The 21185-nt window shown below is 58.2% G+C and overlaps 1 protein-coding gene across 3 annotated transcripts in view; it reads left to right on the forward strand.

Annotated features, from left to right (window-relative positions):
• TLN1 (talin 1) overlaps nt 1-21185 on the forward strand; it is a 35340-nt gene extending 14155 nt beyond the window's left edge. For 2 of the 3 annotated variants that reach the window (XM_074932946.1, XM_074932948.1), the window contains 42 exons: nt 119-327; nt 446-544; nt 2536-2703; nt 2987-3281; nt 3383-3549; nt 3918-4046; nt 4389-4502; nt 4719-4832; nt 4969-5103; nt 5255-5383; nt 5502-5604; nt 5680-5888; nt 5982-6101; nt 6259-6456; nt 6786-6925; nt 7026-7119; nt 7289-7378; nt 7555-7677; nt 7860-8003; nt 8323-8484; nt 8573-8713; nt 8967-9148; nt 9499-9631; nt 9754-9855; nt 9985-10155; nt 10319-10468; nt 10592-10693; nt 10807-10926; nt 11226-11372; nt 12310-12476; nt 12727-12910; nt 13147-13272; nt 13578-13694; nt 13774-13959; nt 14068-14175; nt 17125-17230; nt 17372-17496; nt 17777-17902; nt 18045-18107; nt 18369-18551; nt 19219-19344; nt 19977-21185. In XM_074932946.1, coding sequence (XP_074789047.1) covers nt 119-327; nt 446-544; nt 2536-2703; nt 2987-3281; nt 3383-3549; nt 3918-4046; nt 4389-4502; nt 4719-4832; nt 4969-5103; nt 5255-5383; nt 5502-5604; nt 5680-5888; nt 5982-6101; nt 6259-6456; nt 6786-6925; nt 7026-7119; nt 7289-7378; nt 7555-7677; nt 7860-8003; nt 8323-8484; nt 8573-8713; nt 8967-9148; nt 9499-9631; nt 9754-9855; nt 9985-10155; nt 10319-10468; nt 10592-10693; nt 10807-10926; nt 11226-11372; nt 12310-12476; nt 12727-12910; nt 13147-13272; nt 13578-13694; nt 13774-13959; nt 14068-14175; nt 17125-17230; nt 17372-17496; nt 17777-17902; nt 18045-18107; nt 18369-18551; nt 19219-19344; nt 19977-20108 — 5939 coding nt within the window. In that variant the 3' untranslated portion in view covers nt 20109-21185. The other variant, XM_074932947.1, reaches the window with a different exon arrangement.

The raw sequence follows: 21185 nt of genomic DNA on the forward strand, positions 1-21185 counted from the left end.
CCAGAGGGTCTCTCCTCCCACTCTCGGGAACCAGAACCACATCAGTGACAGGCATAGGATTGTCTTGGAGCATCACTTGAAGCTCATCTCATCCTGACTTATCTCCTTCCCTGTGCAGGTGATCCAGCAGACACAGACTACACTGCCGTGGGCTGTGCTGTCACCACCATCTCTTCCAACCTGACGGAGATGTCCAAGGGCGTGAAGCTGCTGGCTGCACTGATGGAGGATGAAGGAGGCAACGGACGGCAGCTTCTACAGGCAGCCAAGAACCTGGCGAGCGCCGTCTCTGACCTGCTGAAAACGGCACAGCCTGCCAGCGCTGAGGTGGGGGGCAGGAGGGGCCCTGGGACCGAGAGGCGGGTGGAAGGCAAGGGGGAACCATTGGGTGAGGTTTTAGGACTTGTTCATGAGCCTGATGTTGATTTTGCCTTGTTCCTTGCAGCCTCGTCAGAATCTCCTGCAGGCTGCTGGTCTCGTGGGCCAGACTAGTGGGGAGCTGCTGCAGCAGATCGGGGAGAGTGACACTGATCCCCGGTTCCAGGTGAGTGCACCTGGTGGCAACCAGTGACACCCGCTCACTAAAACCATCAGCCTTTGCACAGGACCTGGCAGAAGGGCTCCAACCCAAAGCTCGGTTGGTGACTGACGGTGACTTTGCTGAGGGGGCGGACAGGCCATTGCTTATCTATCCCTAGAGCCACAGTGATATAATGCCTCTTATCTTGTGGATTCTCATGTAGATCCAAGAAAGTCGGCGTGCTTGGATCCTGACTGCCTCAGACCCAAAGACGGTAAAAGTGGGCTGTAGGCATGGCTTGGTGGTCCCTGCTCTCTCCAGTGTGAGAAGTTCTCCTCTGGGAACTGTCAGCTGAACTCTCTGGAGAAGGGCTCTTGTCAAAAAATCTGTTTTTCTGGTGGTTGGCTCTTAGAAGTCCATGCACTCGGGTCGCTACTTGAACAAGCGCTGCTATGGGAGTCCTCCCTTGCAGCTGCCTTGGCTCCTGCCTGCTGTTCCCTGCCCGTGGGAGCTGCTTGTCTGCCCCCACCAGAGACCCAGGGTGGCTGGAGTCTCATGGGGTGGTTTGTTCTGGCTGAGCTGACTTCCAGCTGGCTTGTTTTCCCACAACTACTCCTTCCAGCACAGGGGAGATAGCATACTGTTCTGAGGAGGAGGATCCAGCTACAGTACAGACCAAAACAGATGCCAGAAAGAAAGGGTTTCTGTCCATGGCAGCCACATAGCCTCAATGTGAGCATAAAAGCCTGGACAGATAGCCAAGGGGAGCAGAAAAGCTAGCACCAGAGCAGAAAGCCATGCTCAGTCAGGACAGGGCAGCCCCAAGGGGTGGATTTAGGACCTGGAAGACAATTTGCACACATGCAGTGAGATGCTCTACCTCGCAGCTGTCAGACCCGAGTGTATCTACTTCCCTCCTTGGGCTCACATGCAGCAGTTTGGGACTCTGGAGCTGGGTGCATGCACTTTCTGGTTTCTCCTCCTGTCTGGAAAGGTGGTGGGTTGCAGCAGGAGTAGTCTTGGCATGCAGGAGGTGAGGGGATGCTGTGACACTTCTACTTGGTGGACGGAGGCTTAACTGTCATGGGGTGTGAGGCCACTCGTGAGCACGCACACGGCAGGAGGATTGCAGGTGCAGCAGGCAGTGCTGCCGTGCATCCCAAGGTTTTTGCCCCAAGCATTTGCTCTTTAGTACCGGTGCTGCCAGTTTTCGCTGGCAGCATGCTGCAGGAGCTAATCCTGAAGGCTGCAGTGTGCTGTCACACCTGGTGCCCTGCGGGAAGGCAGTTTGCCGTGTGCTGGTCGCTGCCTGTTGTGTGCTGACAGGGTAGTCCCATGCCTTCTTCCCTGCTGCCTCTGGGGTAGAGGAGGCTGGTTGCTACATCATACCTCTCCTTTAGCCCCAGGAATGACAGCAGAGATATATCTTGTCACTAATGAGCTAGAAAATAGCTAGCAGGCCTGCAGTACAGACCAGTGTGGGCAGCATCTCCTGCTCACCTGTTGCTGGTGAGATGAGCCTGTGAGCTAGCAGCTGCCCCTGGTGTGTCTGCACCACAGCGGGCTTCTGACTGCCATTTGGCCAGAGGGGGTTGTAATTTTTTTGCCATTTGGCTTTGCACGGGCTGCAAAGCCAGGCAGTGCTGGTGGTGCCTTGCAGCAGGTTGTTGCTGTGGCACAGTCAGGGACTTGGCACGGGCTGTTGCCTAGGGAGTGGGAAGTGAGCAGGTTGTGGGTATTGGGGTGGTGATGAACATTGCCCAAGCTGCTCTGGGCAGTGTTCATGGCTGTACCACGGTGCAGGCTGCAGCTCGAGGCCAGGCTGTAGTACTCAGCAGAGATGGGGTTGAGGTGTTGCCAGCCACTCCAGGTGTTCAGTACTGCCAGTGCTGGACCGAGTGGATGAAAGGCCCCAAGAGCTCGCATTTCGCTGCTGAATATTTCACGAGAGCTCTGCAGGCTGCTGGTCCTCCTGCTGCCATGGTTCCCACACTGACCCTCTCCATCCCCCCCAGGACATGCTCATGCAGCTGGCAAAGGCAGTGGCCAGCGCAGCCGCGGCACTGGTAATCAAAGCAAAGAACGTGGCTCAGAAAACTGAGGACTCGGCCCTGCAGACGCAGGTGATCGCTGCTGCCACCCAGTGTGCCCTCTCCACCTCCCAGCTGGTGGCCTGCACCAAGGTAAGCAGCAAGGTTAACCCTTGCCTCGGCATGGCTGCAAGCATCACCCGGCTGGTGGCAGCTCCACAGTGGGGTTGTAGATGTACCAGGACGACACATCCTCAAGCAGGACATTAGGGGTCTGGCACCAGAGGCGTGGGCTGCCTTGTGCTGGGGTCCCTGCCACTGTGCCCAAACAGTGAATATCCTCTTTGAAGGAGCAGAAGCTGGGGACAGCTGTTCCTGCATAGCTCCTACAAAGAGCACGCAACACTTGCTGCCCATCATTTCTCTTCCCCTCCAGGTAGTGGCTCCCACAATCAGCTCCCCAGTCTGCCAGGAGCAGCTGATCGAGGCCGGCAAGTTGGTGGCCAAGTCGGCGGAGGGCTGTGTGGAGGCCTCTAAGGCAGCCACCAGTGATGACCAGCTCCTGAAGCAGGTGGGGGTGGCAGCCACAGCTGTCACCCAGGCCCTGAATGACCTGCTGCAGCACATCAAGCAGCACGCCTTGGGTGGACAGCCCATTGGACGCTACGACCAGGCCACTGACACCATCCTCAATGTCACTGAGAACATATTCAGCTCCATGGGCGATGCTGGTGAGAGTGGCTGATGGCACCTGGAGCGAAACACAATGGATGGGGAGGTATCAGGGAGCCCATGGGACTTGCTAATGGACCACCCTTCCTTTCTGTCCCAGGGGAAATGGTTCGTCAGGCTCGTATTCTGGCCCAGGCCACATCTGACCTTGTCAATGCCATCAAAGCCGATGCGGAGGGAGAGACAGACCTGGAGAACTCACGCAAGCTGCTGAGCGCGGCCAAGATCCTGGCTGACGCCACTGCCAAGATGGTGGAGGCTGCAAAGGTCAGTGGTGTGGGGGAGGATGGATGCTGGTTTTTGTCCCCAGCCCTGTCCAATGCAGTCAGCTTTGTGCTGGGGAAGGAACGAGCAGCACCTGGGTGGGGAAGTTGTTCCCAGAACAAGGGCCTGCACAGAGCCAGGGACCTGTGCAATGTAGTGGGGCTCCTCCTGGAGGTGGTAGCAGAGGAGCTGTTAGCTCTTCCGCTGCTGAGCTCTCCTGGAGAGGTTTGGGCATTTCCCCAGCACTGTAAGCAGCCAGGCTGCCTTGTGGGGGACTCTCTGGCATCAGGCCAGAGCGCAGCCACTGCTTCAGGAGGACAAGGGACCCTGTGGTCCCTGCAAGGTGTGATGGGTTTCCTTCTTTTCTCCAGGGAGCCGCAGCCCACCCAGACAGTGAGGAACAGCAGCAGCGGCTGCGCGAGGCAGCAGAGGGGCTCCGCATGGCGACCAACGCTGCAGCCCAGAATGCCATCAAGAAGAAACTTGTGCACAAGCTGGAGGTGAGTTGTGGGGCAAGGGGCCACAGAGGACAAGGAGGCATGGTCAGTGAGCAAGACCTGACCGAGAGCCTCTGCATTCCTGCGCTTTCCAGAAGGATAAAGTCCTTTTCATGTACAGAGTCTATGCTGCATTCCTCAGAGACTTCCCCACTGCTCCCTTCCCTTACTTTGTGTACCATGTTGCTTTGTTATGCTGGGCATCAAGGGTTCTGGGGAAGCTCCACTGTTGCAGGTGGAGGTCCAGAAGAAGAAATGTAGGGGCAGCTGAGCCCCAGTGTGTGGCAGAGAGACTCAGGGCAGGCTGCCCTGCCACCAGAGCTAACCCATGCCTCCCTCTGCCAGCACGCAGCCAAGCAAGCCGCCGCGTCCGCCACCCAGACCATTGCTGCCGCACAGCACGCTGCCTCCTCCAACAAGAACCCTGCTGCACAGCAGCAGCTGGTGCAGAGCTGCAAGGTAAGGGCCCAGGTTTTATCCTGGCATCTCCTGCACTGCCTCTCCCCGTCCCTTCTCCCATCAGCCATGTTGGGACTCTGTGCTTGGCCACAGTGAGTAGGCAGGACCTTCTGGTCCTCACACAGCTCCCCTGAGAGCCGACCTTTTGGTCACTCATCCTGGATTAGATCTCTCTCCTCTTGACTGAGCCCTTCTGGTGACCCTCCTCTCTGGCAGGTGGTGGCAGAGCAGATCCCGATGCTGGTGCAGGGCGTGCGAGGAAGCCAGTCCCAGCCGGACAGCCCCAGCGCCCAGCTGGCTCTCATTGCTGCCAGCCAGAACTTCCTGCAGGTACCCACACTGCCCAGAGCCTCCCGTGCCAGCTCTGGCAGTACAGCTTTCCTACTGGGAAGCCTGCTGCACATGGGCAGCAGAGAGATACTGCATGTTCGTCCCCTTCTCACTGCTTTTTCTTTTGGCCCATCAGCCTGGTGGAAAGATGGTAGCTGCAGCCAAGGCCACTGTCCCCACCATCACGGACCAAGCCTCTGCAATGCAGCTCAGCCAGTGTGCCAAGAACTTGGCCGCAGCTCTGGCTGAGCTCCGCACTGCTGCCCAGAAGGTGAGAGGCTGGGTCCTGTCCTGCAGCAGGACCCTGACTGGGCAGAGCGCAGGGGAACGGTGGGGACGGCCCAGTGCCAGGTCGTGATCTCTGCCACAGCAGGGTGAGCTCAGCAGTCACCTCACTCCCCTTCCCTTCTGTCCCATCACAGGCTCAGGAGGCGTGCGGACCCCTGGAGATAGACTCTGCACTGGGTCTGGTGCAGAGCCTGGAGAGGGACTTGCAGGAAGCCAAGGCAGCTGCCCGTGATGGCAAGCTCAAGCCTCTGCCGGGAGAGACGGTGAGGACGCAGGGAAGGGCAGTGCAGGGTTATGTGGGGTGCGCACTGGGGTGGGGGAGCCGTGGGATGGAGGCTGGAGGTACAACCCACCAGCATATACCCGCTTATCCCCCTGCAGATGGAGAAGTGTGCCCAGGACCTGGGGAACAGCACGAAAGCTGTCAGCTCCGCCATTGCTCACCTCCTGGGAGAGGTGGCCCAGGGCAATGAGAACTACACAGGTACTGTCCTCCACACCAGGGCTGGGAGAGGGGAGGGCGCCGTGCCAGCAGCCACTGACCTCTCCATCCTCCCAGGGATCGCTGCCCGAGAGGTGGCCCAGGCCCTGCGGTCACTCAGCCAGGCCGCCCGCGGCGTGGCAGCTAGCACCCCTGACCCGCAGGCACAGAGTGCCATGCTGGAGTGTGCCAGCGACGTCATGGATAAAGCCAACAACCTCATTGAGGAGGCACGGAAAGCGGTGGCAAAGCCCGGTGATCCAGAGAGCCAGCAGCGCCTGGCCCAGGTGGGGAGAATGGGTACCCTGGTGTTGCCATCAGCCTGTGGGAAGGGCATGAAGCTGGCTGGGGGATGGTGACCGCTCTTTGCTTCTCTGCAGGTCGCCAAGGCAGTGTCGCAGGCCCTGAGCCGCTGCGTTAACTGCCTGCCAGGGCAGCGAGACGTGGATGCTGCCATCCGCATGGTGGGAGAGGCCAGCAAGAAGCTGCTGGCGGATTCGGTGAGCTGAGCCGGGGCGGGAGGGGAAGGGGGAAGCCTTGTAGGGATGCAAGCCGGTCCATCTACACCGGATTCCTCTGTATCCCCAAGTATGTGCCAGACCTTCATCCTCCGTCTTTATCCTCACTGCCTCTCCTAACCCCTCTTCCTGCTTCCAGTTCCCTCCCAGCACCAAGAGCTTCCAGGAGGCACAGAGCCAGCTGAACCAGGCAGCTGCAGGGCTCAACCAGTCTGCCAATGAGCTGGTGCAGGCGTCGCGTGGCACCCCTCAAGACCTGGCCAAGTCCTCTGGCAAATTTGGGCAGGACTTCAATGAGTTCCTGCAGGCAGGAGTGGAGATGGCCAGCCAGTCTCCGGTGAGAGCAAACACCTGCTGGGGGATTGTGGGTAGAGTGAGAGGTTTGGCTGCCTGGGAAGGCGACTGACCACAGGCATGGTGTCTGGGCAGCAGTGGTTAGGGTGGTTGTGGCCAACACAGCTGGTGAGATGGAATCTGGAGCTGTGAAAAACTGCAGCAGCAGGGAGAGAGTGGCTTGGGTTTGTCCAAGTGATGCTGTTGTATCCTTGCTGTTGGCAGATGAGTTAGATGAAGGAAACCAGCTCAGCTTGAAAACCACTGAAGAAGACCCAGGGTGGGAATGGAGTTTGGAAACTGCTGCATGTAACTCTTCTTGGCTTCTTGCAGAATAAGGAAGACCAGGCACAGGTGGTGTCGAACTTGAAGAGCATCTCCATGTCCTCCAGCAAGCTCCTGCTGGCTGCAAAGGCGCTCTCTGCTGACCCTGCGGCCCCCAACCTCAAGAATCAGCTGGCAGCGGCAGCACGGTAGGAGGAACTGCTCCCTGTGAGCTGTTTGCTGTAGCAGTGAGTTCCGGTGGTGGAGCTGGCATTGATCCGTGGGGTCGTTCTCCCCTGTTCCTGGCAGGGCTGTGACTGACAGCATTAACCAGCTGATCACCATGTGCACACAGCAGGCACCGGGCCAGAAGGAGTGCGATAACGCCCTGCGGGAGCTGGAGGTGAGAAACCACATCGTGAGGAGGCAGTAGAGGGGATGAGGTGGTTGTGTGCTCAGATGGTGGGGAGCGGGGAGCTGTACCCCGCTGCGAGGGGCAGGAGGGAGCAAAGATGAAGTTCAAGTGGAGGGTGTGGACCCTTCCCTTGGATGTGACATCTGTGTCCCTACAGACAGTGAAGGAGCTGTTGGAGAACCCCACTCAGACTGTCAACGATATGTCCTACTTCAACTGCCTTGACAGTGTTATGGAGAATTCCAAGGTGAGTCCTGAGCTGGAGGTGGAGGTCTGGGGAAGGATGGGGAGGTTTGGGAAGGATGTAGGGGCAAAGAGAAGGGTGGTTCCTCCCCTGTTGGTGAAGCACAGTTTGCTCTGAGCCTGGGAGCACAGTGAGGGAGTGGGAGGTGGTCTCTAACCAGTGTCTGGTGTGACCTGCAGGTGCTAGGCGAGTCCATGGCTGGCATCTCCCAGAACGCCAAGAACAGCAAACTGCCCGAGTTCGGCGACTCCATCAGTGCCGCCTCCAAAGCTCTCTGTGGCCTCACGGAGGCAGCTGCCCAGGTAAGACATACTTGGTCCCAGCCCCGAGCATTACCCCTGGTGCGTAGTTGCCGTATGTGCCTCTCTCCTGCCCCCCAAAGCCTGGCCCTGTGGTGTGGAGTTGCCAGCCTCCTCTGCAGCCCCCACCTGCTCTGAGCCTCTCCCCTGTGCATGAGCTCTCACTATCTCTCTCGTGCTCCTAGGCTGCCTACCTTGTGGGGGTCTCAGACCCCAACAGCCAGGCTGGACAGCAAGGCTTGGTAGACCCCACTCAGTTTGCTAGAGCTAACCAAGCCATCCAGATGGCCTGCCAGAACCTTGTGGACCCTGCCTGCACCCAGTCTCAGGTGAGTATGAGTTGGAGCATCACTATGGGCATTTTCTTGCACGAAGGGGAAAGAGTGTGAAGCTAGTTGGAAGAGCTGCAACCCAGAAGTTGGCCAAGATTATGGCTTGTGTCTCATCAGACCCCATCAGCTGTACTGGGAACCAGCTGGCAGCTTTGGTGCTATGGTGGCAGTCCAGATGGGGCCTGTATGGTCGTGCAGGACCTTGGTGATCTTTCTGGGGTACCAGGAGGTACCTCTGTGCTCACTGGTGGCCCACATGGAGCTGTGGAGATGGGGACTCATGGTGGACCCTGCCTCACCTTGCTCTTCCCTGCAGGTGCTGTCAGCAGCCACTATCGTAGCGAAGCACACCTCGGCCCTGTGCAACACGTGCCGCCTGGCCTCCTCCCGCACCGCCAACCCTGTGGCCAAGCGCCAGTTTGTCCAGTCAGCCAAGGAGGTGGCCAACAGCACGGCCAACTTGGTGAAGACCATCAAGGTGAGGTCTCCCTGCTGTGGCACTGTGGTGGGGATGGGATTTAGGGCACGGTGGGGGTTGGATAACTGCTCTCGTCTCTCCGCACCAGGCCCTGGATGGCGAGTTCAATGAGGAGAACCGTGAGCGGTGCCGTGCTGCCACTGCCCCTCTTATAGAGGCTGTGGATAACCTGACGGCCTTCGCCTCCAACCCAGAGTTTGCCACCGTTCCTGCCCAGATCAGCCCAGAGGTGGGATGCTGGAGGGGCAGGGAGGATGTGGCCTGGCTCTGACAGGAGCTGCTGTAGGGTGGGGAGGAGCTGTGCCTCCCCTGAGCTTGGGATGGAGTCCCAGTGTGGGGCTGGTGCCTTGTGGGGGTGTGATGGGGAGATGGCAGCAAGCCCTGGGGCTTCAAGGGGATGTGCCAGAGGGAGGGTGGTGGGACAGGGAGTGAATTTCCATGCACAGTGCCTTGCCTCACTAGCCTGTTGTCTTCCTCTGCAGGGGCGCAGAGCCATGGAGCCCATTGTCTCTTCAGCCAAGACCATGCTGGAGAGCTCTGCTGGCCTCATCCAGACCGCCCGCTCTCTGGCCGTCAACCCTAAGGACCCGCCGCAGTGGTCGGTGCTGGCTGGCCACTCTCGCACTGTCTCAGATTCCATCAAGAAGCTGATCACCAACATGAGGTGAGCTGAGTCCTGCCTGCTTGGCTGTGGCCCTCGCCGTGCTGGCAGGTGCCCCTTCTTTGAGTGACCATCACTGGGGATGTTTTGGCCTCATCATCCCCTTGGCCACTGCTGGTGGTGGGAGACCAGGGATCAGATGGAAGATGCTGTCCCTCCTGTCCTGCACATGAGCTGCTCCAGCCCTGTCCTGAGTTGATGGGAACACATGCTGGTGTGCCTGGGCCCTATGACACTGGGTTGCCCCAAACCCCAGGAGAGGGATCCTGCCCCTCACCAGCACCAGCTGAGGCTGGTGACAAAGGGGTGACATGGCATCTGCCAACACTGGTCTGATCCATCTTGTCATGCAGGGACAAAGCTCCAGGACAGCGGGAGTGTGATGAGGCCATCGAGGTCCTGAACAGATGCATGCGGGAGGTGGACCAGGCTTCCCTTGCTGCCATCAGCCAGCAGCTGGCTCCCCGAGAAGATATCTCCCAGGAGGTGGGTCAGGGGTGCACTGCTGCAAGCTTAATGGGGGCGAGTGTCCTTTCCCCTAGCTCCCAGCAGCATGCGGTGACTCCAGCCCTGCTGCAGCCTCACACAACACCCTCTCTTTGCAACAGGCTTTGCACAACCAGATGATCACAGCTGTCCAGGAGATCAGCAACCTGATTGAGCCTGTGGCCAGCGCGGCGCGGGCCGAGGCCTCGCAGCTGGGGCATAAGGTAACACAGGAATGGGCACAGGGAGCTGCTGCTGAGGCAGTCGGTGTGTGTGGAGGAGCTCACAGCAGGAGGAGAGGCACAAGGCAGCCGGGGCTGGAAGCTGCTGGTGCTGATGCTGCTCTTCCCTAGGTGTCCCAGATGGCTCAGTACTTTGAGCCGCTCATTATGGCGGCTATTGGTGCTGCCTCCAAAACGCCCAACCACCAGCAGCAGATGAACCTCCTGGACCAGACCAAAACGCTGGCCGAGTCTGCCTTGCAGATGCTGTACACAGCCAAGGAGGCTGGTGGGAACCCCAAGGTGAGCACAAGGGGCACTTGTCAGGGGTGTGCTTCCCTTCGTGTGTGGGTGCGGCGTGGTGCACACGGGTGTGCCAGACACAGAAACTCAGGCCAAGTATGTAGCATTCCTGTCGGGAGGGGAGCCACTGCTTGCCTTCCCTCACTCTGCCTTGTCTTTGCAGCAAGCTGCACACACCCAGGAGGCTCTGGAGGAGGCTGTGCAGATGATGAAGGAAGCAGTGGAGGACCTGACTACCACCCTGAATGAGGCAGCCAGTGCTGCAGGTGTTGTGGGTGGTATGGTGGACTCCATCACCCAGGCCATCAACCAGGTGAGGGGAGCATGGAGACGACCTGGCCAGGGCTGGGGGTGAGAAAGAGGAAGAGCCAGGGTCAGGCCCTACAAGGTCTTTGGACTGCAGCTGGAGCCAGGGTCTCCTGATGGTCTCTTGCAGCTGGACGAGGGACCGATGGGTGAGCCAGAGGGGACCTTTGTGGACTACCAGACCACAATGGTGAAGACAGCCAAGGCCATCGCAGTGACTGTGCAGGAGATGGTGGGTGCAAGCAAGCAGAAAGTACTACCTGCCACCCATGCAGGGTGAATGCTCTCCTTGACTGCCCATCCCGATGCAAGGCCCCCTAACTCCTGCTCTTCTTCCTTCGGCAGGTCACCAAATCCACCACCAACCCGGACGAGCTGGGCACTCTGGCCAACCAGCTCACCAGCGACTACGGGCAGCTGGCACAAGAGGCCAAGCCAGCTGCTCTCACCGCTGAGAACGAGGAGGTGCGAGCGTAGGGGAGAGTGCTGGAGTATGCTGCAGGGCAGCGCAGGGTCTGCTGAGTGTGAGAGCAGAGGACGGAGGCACTCAAACCTCTTGTTGGAGCTGGGGGCAGGCAGGATTCACACCTCCCCTGCAATATGGTGTAGAAACATGGAGTAAATCTGTGTTTCTTTTTTCTACCTCCTGAGTTGGAGGATTGGGAGAGAAGATCTGGGTGGGGGTGGCTGGTGTTTCCCAGTGGGTATCATGGATTCAGTGCTTAGTTCCCTGCTAGATCTCTCACACACGTGTTCCCTTCCAGATTGGGTCCCACATCAAGCACCGGGTGCAGGAGCTGGGTCATGGCTGTGCTGCCCTTGTCACCAAGGCTGGAGCCCTGCAGTGCAGCCCCAGCGATGCCTACACCAAGAAGGAGCTGATAGAGAGTGCACGCAAGGTTTCTGAGAAGGTGAGCAGCCCAGAGAGGGGCAATGGCTTAGCCAGGTGGCAGAGGTGCTGGATTGAGCCATGTGCCCTTGGAGCTGCCACTCTTGGTTCCCCTGGCCCCATTAGCTCTGTTGGCTCGCTCAGCCATGCTCGCCCTGCCCAGCTGATGACGTGGGGGATGGATCCCCCTCTCCAGGCACCGTAACAGCAGCTGGTGCTGTGGTGGGTGTAATGTTCAGGTGCTGCCTGTTGATGTGTGATAATGGCCTGCCAGGGGAGACTGTTTTACACACTGGTGGCACGCCAGGGCTCTCCAGACTGGCTCTTGCAGTGGTAGGCGGTAGCATTTGCTGTGTCTCCAGCTAAGCCTGCAGCTCATGCTGGGTGATTGATCTCCCCTTCATCTTTTGCTGGTGTGGTGGAAAGCACCCTGTCCACCAGTCTATCTAAAAAAAAATAATTCTGCATAACAGATGAAAACATGGCTAAAAAACTCTAGTCAGTAAAGCAGCAATAGAGCGGCAAGACTTGTAAGCAAGAGTACAAAAGCAAAACATTTGTTCAGAGTGCTTGGCATGTGCCTGCCCGCTTAGGACCTTATGCAGGTCCTTCCTTTTCAAGATTTCCATCAGGAAACATGTTCTCCTATGAGTGCTTGCCCATATGCAGAAATTGACTTTAGCAGCTAAGGGAATGAGCTGTAATATTCTGATGCCCATCATGCAAACTTTATTCATTTGGAAACTAGCAGAGTCCTATATCTCCTGGACCCCCAAACACAACAGGTACAGGGTGAAAATAAAAATATAGAAGCTAAGAAGGGGTGTCCAGACCACTTGATTCCCAATTTGTCTCCTTGGTGTGAAGTGGCTCCATCTTGGGAGGTGTCGGAGGATGTGTGTAGTGGGGGATTGCCTGAACCTGCTCTGCTCCCCAGTCACCCTACTTGCACCCCGCAGGTTTCTCACGTGCTGGCAGCCCTGCAGGCTGGGAACCGTGGGACGCAGGCCTGCATCACAGCAGCCAGTGCTGTCTCCGGCATCATTGCTGACCTCGACACCACCATCATGTTTGCCACAGCAGGAACCCTCAACCGGGAGAACTCGGAGACCTTTGCTGACCACAGGTACCCAGGCACCTCGTCTGGCCTCTGCTCAGCCAGAGATGAGGGCAGGGGTCAGTCCATGTCCTGTGGTCTCCCATCTTTCTGAGCTGTGGACCAGCTCCAATGAGAGCTGCAAGTTCAGGTCACACTGGCTCTGCTTCCCCACCAGCTTGTACATACAGAAGGCAGGGTCCCCAGTCTCTCTACACCCCCAAGGCCCATGTGTGCGTGTAGAGGGCTGTGTCCTTTCTGACTTCCTTCTTTTTGACAGGGAGGGCATCTTGAAGACAGCCAAGGCGCTGGTGGAGGACACCAAGGTGCTGGTGCAGAATGCCACGGCCAGCCAGGAGAAGCTAGCCCAGGCTGCCCAGTCCTCCGTGTCCACCATCACCCGCCTGGCAGAGGTGGTGAAACTGGGTGCCGCCAGCCTGGGATCTGAAGACCCAGAGACTCAGGTGAGTTGGGAGGTGTGGGGTGAAGCAAGCTCATAGCTTGTTTGAAGGGGCCAGGGGTTGAAGGTGGTGTGTGGTCCTCTGGGCTGGATTCTGCATGTCAAGGAGAGGGCTGGCTGGGCTTTGGCTTGTGCTGCCTGCGCTGTGTATTGTGTACATGTGTACTGTGTGACCTAGAGTGCCCAGATCTCTTGAGTGTGACAGTAGCCAAGCAGTTGTCCTTGTCTTGCTCTCCCCAGGTAGTCCTGATCAATGCTGTGAAGGATGTGGCCAAGGCACTTGGAGACCTGATCGGTGCCACCAAGGCAGCTGCTGGCAAAGCTGGAGATGACCCTGCTGTCTACCAGCTGAAGAACTCTGCCAAGGTCTGAGCTGGGCATGATGGGGAGAGGATGGGACAGGAGGGGATGGAGGAAGAGCAGGGGGGCTTCTCTGCCTGGCTGGGGGCAGGAGGACAACTGGGGGGCAGTCAGAGAAAGGTGGGCAAGGAAGCGGCACAAGGGACAGAGCAGAACATGCAGAGCAGGCATTTGTGGGAGAACAAGGTGAGGTGGTGTGAGCGGAGTATGGGGACAGGGCTGTTCTGGACCAAACCGTGAGGGAGGAACAGGTGCCAGCAGTAGCCTCAAAGCTTGCGTGGAGCTTCACTTGGCTCTTCTCCCTTCCACAGGTGATGGTGACAAATGTCACTTCCTTGCTGAAGACAGTGAAGGCTGTTGAGGACGAGGCCACGAAGGGGACGCGGGCACTGGAGGCCACAATAGAGCACATACGCCAGGAGCTGGCAGTGAGTACAGCCATGGTGCCCTGGCTGCCGTGCCTCCTGCTGGCTGCCCCACACCTCACCACTGCCTCTCGACTTGCAGGTCTTCTCCTCCCCTGTGCCTCCTGCCAAGGTCTCCACCCCGGAGGACTTCATCCGTATGACAAAAGGCATCACGATGGCCACAGCCAAAGCGGTGGCTGCTGGCAACTCCTGTCGGCAGGAGGATGTCATTGCCACAGCCAACCTGAGCCGCCGTGCCATTGCGGATATGCTGCGCGCCTGCAAGGTAGGGCAGGCAGGGGACATGGGTCTGGCATGTGTTTGTGGGTCGCTGGGGATGCTGGCGAGGATGGTGCTGGATATGAATCGGGGCTTCCCTGTCTCCGGCTTTCAGGAAGCTGCCTACCACCCAGAGGTGAGCGGGGATGTGCGGCAGCGGGCACTGCGCTTCGGCAAGGAGTGTGCCAATGGCTACCTGGAGCTGCTGGAGCATGTGCTGGTGGTGAGTGTCCCTGCCCTTGTTCCCAGGGTGCTCCCAAATCCCCAAGGTCCTCTGGGTTCTGCACCTCCTCCCACTGAGGTCTTCGCACAGTCCCCTTCACTACCCATGCCAGCACAGCACCGGGCCTAGCCCCAACCATGGAAGCAGATATTAGAGATTAACAGGCTCTGAAGAAAAGTATTTGGCTAACAACAGATGGAGATTAACTGACCATAAACAGATCGAGGCTGGAAATTGAACAACACAAGAGCAAAATCCTGAAGCAGTTTCCAGTAAAAGTGGTGGGAGTAAGAAACCAGGCACTGTAACCCCAGAGCTTGCTAAGATCACCAGAGTATGAGAGACAGGCAGCACCCACGATAGCAGAGGTGATGACCACAAGCACCAGCTGCACCCGTTTGATCTGGTGATTCTCAAGTCCTTCCCAGGACTTGAGCTGGCTTCTTTGATTAGTTGTCCTACAAGATGAGTGTAGTTTACAAGAAGCAGTATAAGACCATAGAGCAGTAGAAAGGATCCAGTGAGGTCCTTCCAGTGGTTTGCATTCTTGGCAAGCTCACAGAGGTAGTCAGGGGTGCTGGAGGGATGCATAGACCTGGCCTGCAGAGCTGCCAGAGCCCTCAAGCTGGGGTCAGGACAAAGATTGAGGGTGAGTCAGCTCAGTGGCAAGGTTTCACTAAGGTGGTTAGAAGGGCTTGGTGAGAGTCTGCCGTTCAAGTTCACCAGGTACAACGCATTTCAGCTCAGGCTGTGGTTTCCTGCAGGGAAAACCCCTTTAAGGCAGAGTGTAACCAGCACTAGCAACACAAAGAGGAGGTGGACAGGAATCGATGGCTAAAAATTGAGCTGGGCAGAGGGAATGTCAAAGGGTGTTTTTATCCAAGGGAGGTAACTACCGGGGTGCAGTTCCAAGAGAAGCAGTGAGTTTTCCATCCTCTGCACCTAGGTCAAATGTCTGAAAGATGCTTTTAGCCACATGTAAAGTCATGTCAGCCAAGGCCAGAGTGCTGAGGAGAAATTCTCTCTCTGGCCTGTTGTTAAGAGGTGATCGGGCTGATGACTTAGTGTGGCAGTGCCCGAGGTCAGCCCTCTTGCAGGAACATACTCTTCTGCTGTGTGTTGGGTGTAACCATCCAGATGCTGTGTGATGTCTCTTGAATACCATACATTGGTACACCCCATGAGATGTTCACTGAAGGTGCATCTTAGTAAGCTCGTAGCCGCCAAGGTGCTTTCAGCTCCAGACAGACACCATTTAGCAGTTTTAAACGTTTTCAAGAGCAGAGAGCATTTGGTGCATTACGTGGCATTTGGTCTGGATGCGCTTATGAGGGTAAACCAGCCATCGCTGGGTGCCACCAGCTCAGGGACTCAAAGCCACATGCAGCTTCAGTGACTTCGCTGGGATGGTCCCACGTAACTCCAGGGTAAAGCCATGACCCCCCAGCCTCCGCAGCACTCTGGTCTGTGAAGACAGGAATGAAGCTCATGTGTCCCATTTATCAGAGGGCAGCAGGTTCCTGGAAAACCACAAGCAGGAAGGATGTAGGGGAATGGGAGGGGAGATGGTGGATGCGATGCTGCCTTGCTACCCAGCAGCAGCAAGTCCGTTGCTGTATGCTGGGTCCCCATGGGAAACAGTGCCTTGCATGGAGCTTGTACAAGCATGTCTAGGGTTCAAGAAAGAGGGTTATTTGACTCAGGATGGAAACCGTGGCTTGAGGCAGAGGAGTGGGAAAGTATGCATATTTCACTGGGGAGGGGAAGGAACTTGAACCTCCGTGGGGACTTGGTTTGTGGTAACGATAGGTCTCTCCCTCCAAAAGCAGAGAGATCGCATGGCTGAAAACTGCAGTGAAGCAATTCAGCCTGGGGAGAAAAGGTGTAAAGGGGGACGAGGAGGAGAGCACTTGATAGCTGCTCTGGGTGTAGGTGGCTTCTCCAGCCATAGGAGCCTCATCCAGGTGTCCCAGTTCCCCCAGCCCTGTGAGGCTGGAGTATGAGCTAATGATGGCAGCACAGGTCCCCACTCAGGACCTCTGATCCTTCATTCCCACCTCTCTTCTTGGCTGCCCTTCATCCCTCACTGGAGAGCACCCACCTTCCACTGCCCTCCCTGTGCTCCCCATCCCCACCACCTGCGTGTCCTGGCCAGGGCGTTCACTGCTTTTTTCTCTTTCTTCTCCCTCCCTCCCTCCCTGTCAGCCGGTGAGTAAGGCAGCATTGGGGTGCCTGCTGGTGTCTAACCTCAGCATGAGCCTTGCTCAGGCTTGTCTGCGTGCCCAGCCCAGTGCTGGGGTGGCACTTGCGTGTGTCCACAGGGACTCCGGGGTCCGTGTGTGTGCGTGTGTACTCACACCCACTCTAGCTGATGGGCAGCTGCTGCCTGTGCGGTGCAAGTCGGGCCAGCGGTGAGCTCTGCTTGTGTGTATGGACCTTGTGTGTGTACACACACGTGTGCTGTGGTGTGTGCATGTGTCCCCCCCAGCCCTGGCGAAAGACCCTCATGGCTCTGCCTGCCACCTTGTGCCGGCAGGGTCAGCCCTCCAGCACTAGAACATGGATCCAGGGTACCCCCCTTTGAGCAGCTTGTGTTTGCAGACAAATCTCCAAAATGGAGGGGGAAATGCTACTGGAGCTTGAAGTGCTTGGGGGTGAGGAAGAAATCCTGGACTGGTAGCTGCTGAGTGCAGGAAGGCCTGCACTGAGGGTCTTGTGTCTGCCAGACACCCCAGAAGCTGTGGATGCAGAAGGGCTAAGGGGAAGCTCATCCCATCCTTGGGCAGGAGGAGACCAGCCAGGGTCACTGGAGAAAGCATCACAGACATCTGATGTGTAAAATGGTGGGGGGAGCTGGGGGATCCCACCCTCTTTGCCTGGGGAGCACACTCCAAACAGACCTGTGAGGACCCCCTATTCCAGGTGCTTACATCTGCTCCTTTCCTGCAGATCCTGCAGAAGCCAACTCATGAGCTGAAGCAGCAGCTGGCAGGCTACTCCAAGCGTGTGGCCAGCTCTGTCACCGAGCTCATCCAGGCAGCTGAGGCCATGAAAGGTAAGGAAGGGTCCTGTTCAGAGGGGCATCATCAAGGGCTGGGATTAGGATGGAGGGCTCAGCAGCTGATGGAGGAGTTAGGGCAAGTCAGAAATGAGGCTGCACACAGGTTTAACCTGCCTTGCTTCCTGGTTTTTATAGGCACAGAGTGGGTTGACCCAGAAGACCCCACTGTCATCGCTGAGAACGAGCTGCTAGGGGCAGCGGCTGCCATTGAGGCTGCAGCCAAGAAGCTGGAACAGCTAAAACCAAGAGCCAAGCCCAAGGTAGTGGTGCTGAGCCTTGGCTGACCCCTGTGCTCAGCTTGGGGTGGGCTGGGGCCCTTCTGCCAGGTGTGACGCTCCATCCAACAGCCAGTCCCTCTTTCTGCAGTCCCACTGCCTTCATCCTCAGCTGGACCTTCCTGAGGCAGCCCATGTCTCCAGCACCTCACAGCTCTTAATCCAACTTTATATGTGCCCCTCAGCCCCCTCCAGCCATCATCATGCTCTGTTTCATCTGTCCCAGCACCCCTGACTGGGACTTAGACCCTGCTTTTGCCCACAGCAAGCAGATGAGAGCCTGAACTTTGAGGAGCAAATCCTGGAAGCTGCCAAATCCATTGCTGCAGCCACGAGTGCCCTGGTGAAGGCAGCCTCAGCAGCCCAGAGAGAACTAGTGGCCCAAGGAAAGGTAAGGCTGGTAGGGGAAAAAAATAAGAAAATGTAGGGTTGTGGTGGGTTCTCCCTTCTCCCAGGGCTGCTTGTAGCCCTCCTGCCCTGTGGCAAGGGGTGCGTGGGGTGGCGAACCTCACTCCCCCTCTTACTTCTCACAGGTGGGCGCCATCCCTGCCAATGCTGTGGACGATGGACAGTGGTCCCAGGGGCTCATTTCGGCCGTGAGTATTAAGGTCATGCTCAGGGGATGTGGCGGGACCCTCCTTTTGGCTCCTGCTGAAGAGATAAGAATGCTCTGCCCTTGCACTTCTCATCGGTAGAGGAAGCAGTCATGCTTCTTGCTCACTCTCCCACCAGCTGTGACATGGCATGGAAGCTGGTTGTCACCATCCCGTGTTCCACAACCTCCCTGGGGCCTGTCAGGGCGTACCCTCCCCAGGGGGCGGCTCCCGAACCCCCTCTAACAGCCTCTCTCGCTGCAGGCACGCATGGTGGCTGCTGCCACCAACAACCTGTGTGAAGCCGCCAACGCAGCAGTGCAGGGCCATGCCAGCGAGGAGAAGCTTATCTCGTCTGCCAAGCAGGTGGCTGCCTCCACGGCACAGCTCTTGGTGGCCTGCAAGGTGAAGGCTGACCATGACTCGGAGGCCATGAAGCGGCTCCAGGTGAGTCCCAGACTGCCCTTCCAGCCCCAGCTGCCTCCTCACAGCTGGTCAAGGGGTGGGTGGGAGTGGGGTGAGGGCATGCAGGTGCTCCCCAGGGCTCACGCTCCCTGCCTGCGTGCCATCAGCAGGAAGCTCACTGGAGCACAGGCTCTGGGACTTCACTACTAGCTGTGTGCCAGGCCTGTGAGTGATGCTGGGCTGCTGAGACCGGCAGCATTCGGGGAGGGTGAACTGACAGGAATGCCTGAAGTGTATGCACTGCATCACTGGCATTCGAGCGGTTAATGTTAGGGGGGGCATGTTTTGTAGCACCCTTAATCCTCAGAGGCCATGGCACACAAGAAGTTAATGCCCATGCGCTGGGGAGTTAATGTGGGGTCCCAGTGTTGGTCCCTCTCGGGGGGCCAGCAGAGCTGCCCAGTCCCTGCCCCATGGCTCAGACAGGAGCCAGAGCCCGCTGGGAGCAGCAGCGCCTGAAATGGTCATGAGCGGGTTGGCAAGGCATCGAGCCATGTAAAGGAATCCCTGCCTGCAGCTCCCAGCACTCCTGGCTGCCTCTCCGGCCTGCCAGCCCGGCCTGGGGCAGGGGTTTTTTCACCCCCTCCAGACAGCAGACCTACCCTGGGGCTATGGCTTAATGCTGCTGCCCCTCCCTTCCCTGCTGCAGGCCGCCGGCAACGCAGTAAAGAGAGCATCAGACAATCTGGTGAAGGCAGCGCAGAAGGCAGCTGCCTTCCAGGACCACGACGAAACAGTGGTGGTGAAGGAGAAGATGGTTGGGGGAATCGCACAGGTAAGGAGTGAGGCAGCTCTGATGGGGCAGGGGTGGCTCTGGCTGCCACCTCAACTTGTGTGTGCCTGTCCCAGGAGCGTGTCCAACCCTCCCCCCCGCCAACATGGGGCTCCAGAGAACCTCACGAAAATGCTGTGCGTGCACCCATCCCACCCAGTGCCAGTTAAACACTGACTTCACACTCATCCTGCCACAGGTAGCAGTGGGTGATGGTGCATGCTCTCAGGGGTGTAGTAACACCCTGGCTGCTTCTTGGTGCAGTGCCCACACCATCCCTGTGTCCATGACACCTGTGGAGGGCAGAGCATCGGGTAAGGGGTGAGAGCTGCCTGGTACCAGCTGCCACAGGTCCCAGCGCTGCCTTCTGGCCACAGGCCCACAGCTGAGACCCTCCACGTGCGTGTGGGGCTGAGCTCCAGGAGCTGTGCTGCTCATTTTCTCCCGAGGACTGCGGTCCCACTGCAGGAACAACAGCCCTCATGCCCGGGGCCACAGCAGCCCAGGGAGGCTGTGGCTGTGATGGGGGGAAAGCAGCAGCCCGAGAGCCTGGCTCTGGGGTCGGCGTTGCTGCGACGGAGGCTCCTGCCATCCCTTCTGGAGGCGGCCATGACCCCATGGCTCTTTCCCGGCAGATCATCGCTGCCCAGGAGGAGATGCTGCGCAAGGAGCGGGAGCTGGAGGAGGCGCGGAAGAAGCTGGCCATGATCCGGCAGCAGCAGTACAAGTTCCTGCCCTCGGAGCTGCGGGACGAGGAGCAGAACTGAGCCCCGTGCCCTCCCCCCACTCACCGCACAGACTGCCGCCCGCCCGTCCGCTCCTATTTAAGACAACCCGCCTCAAGCAAAGGGCTGCCTGGGCTAGGCCAGAGCTCTGCCTGCACCCAGAGCGCCAGGACTAACCCAGCCGCTGCTCCAAGCTGGCACTGCACCAGCAACTCCGCTTCGCCACCCAGCCCACCTTCTCACGCGCACCCACGGCACGGCCAGAGCGCCCGGAGGGACCCGGCTGGGGTGGGAGCCGGGCTGTACTAACTAGCTCAGGGCTTGCCCGCCAGCCCTGGGCTGCGGGGCTGGAGAGCCCCATGGGGATTTTTATGCAGGGGATTTTTCCATGTGCCTTTGTTGTTCCCACTCGTGCTCCTTGCTTCGCTCTCCTCTGCGCAGGGTGGGGAGAGGCGGGCAGCTTGCCCTCTCCTGTGCGAGGGGTGCAGGGAGCAGCATGGTCCCTCGCTCAGCTCTTGCACGGAGCCGCCTTTCACCTCCAATGCCTTATTGCTGGCTGAATCTTCCTCTTCCTCCTCAGCACTAAGCCCCCCCTCCCCAAGCATCTTCCTTAGCCTGCCCCCCTCTGGGAAGCGGCAGGGCTGGAAGCCACAGTTCCTCCGTTCAGGATGGGGGGATGCAGTGGGTTCATCCCTGAGCTGCTCTTTGCCTTCCTGCAGGGCTTCCCCCCGCCCGCGGCCCCAGCCAGCTCTGCCCTCCTCCTCCTTCCCAAGTGCCTGCATTGTTTTCCAAGATCTGCAGTATTTTTGTAACTTTTCCATTTCTCTAGTATTGAGCCTGCAGCTTTCAAAGTTCATTTATTCGTGCCTCCCCAGCTTGTGCCTTGCCCTCTACCATGAGCTCTTGCCAGGGTCCCACTTCCTTGGCTCCAGGACCCCTATCCCTCCCCCTCTGCACTCGCTGCGGCTTCTTTCACTATTTTGATACTTTAAGCATCGCATACTAAACATTGAAGGAAAACAGCTTCCCCTAAGGCTCCAGAATGGAGTGGGGGTTGCCGATGTCTCCTTGGACAGATGCGTTCATCAAATAAAATCTGGTTTTCCTGCTTTTTTGCCA

The sequence above is a fragment of the Athene noctua genome, chromosome Z (assembly GCF_965140245.1).
Source record: "Athene noctua chromosome Z, bAthNoc1.hap1.1, whole genome shotgun sequence".
NCBI classification, from domain to species: domain Eukaryota; kingdom Metazoa; phylum Chordata; class Aves; order Strigiformes; family Strigidae; genus Athene; species Athene noctua.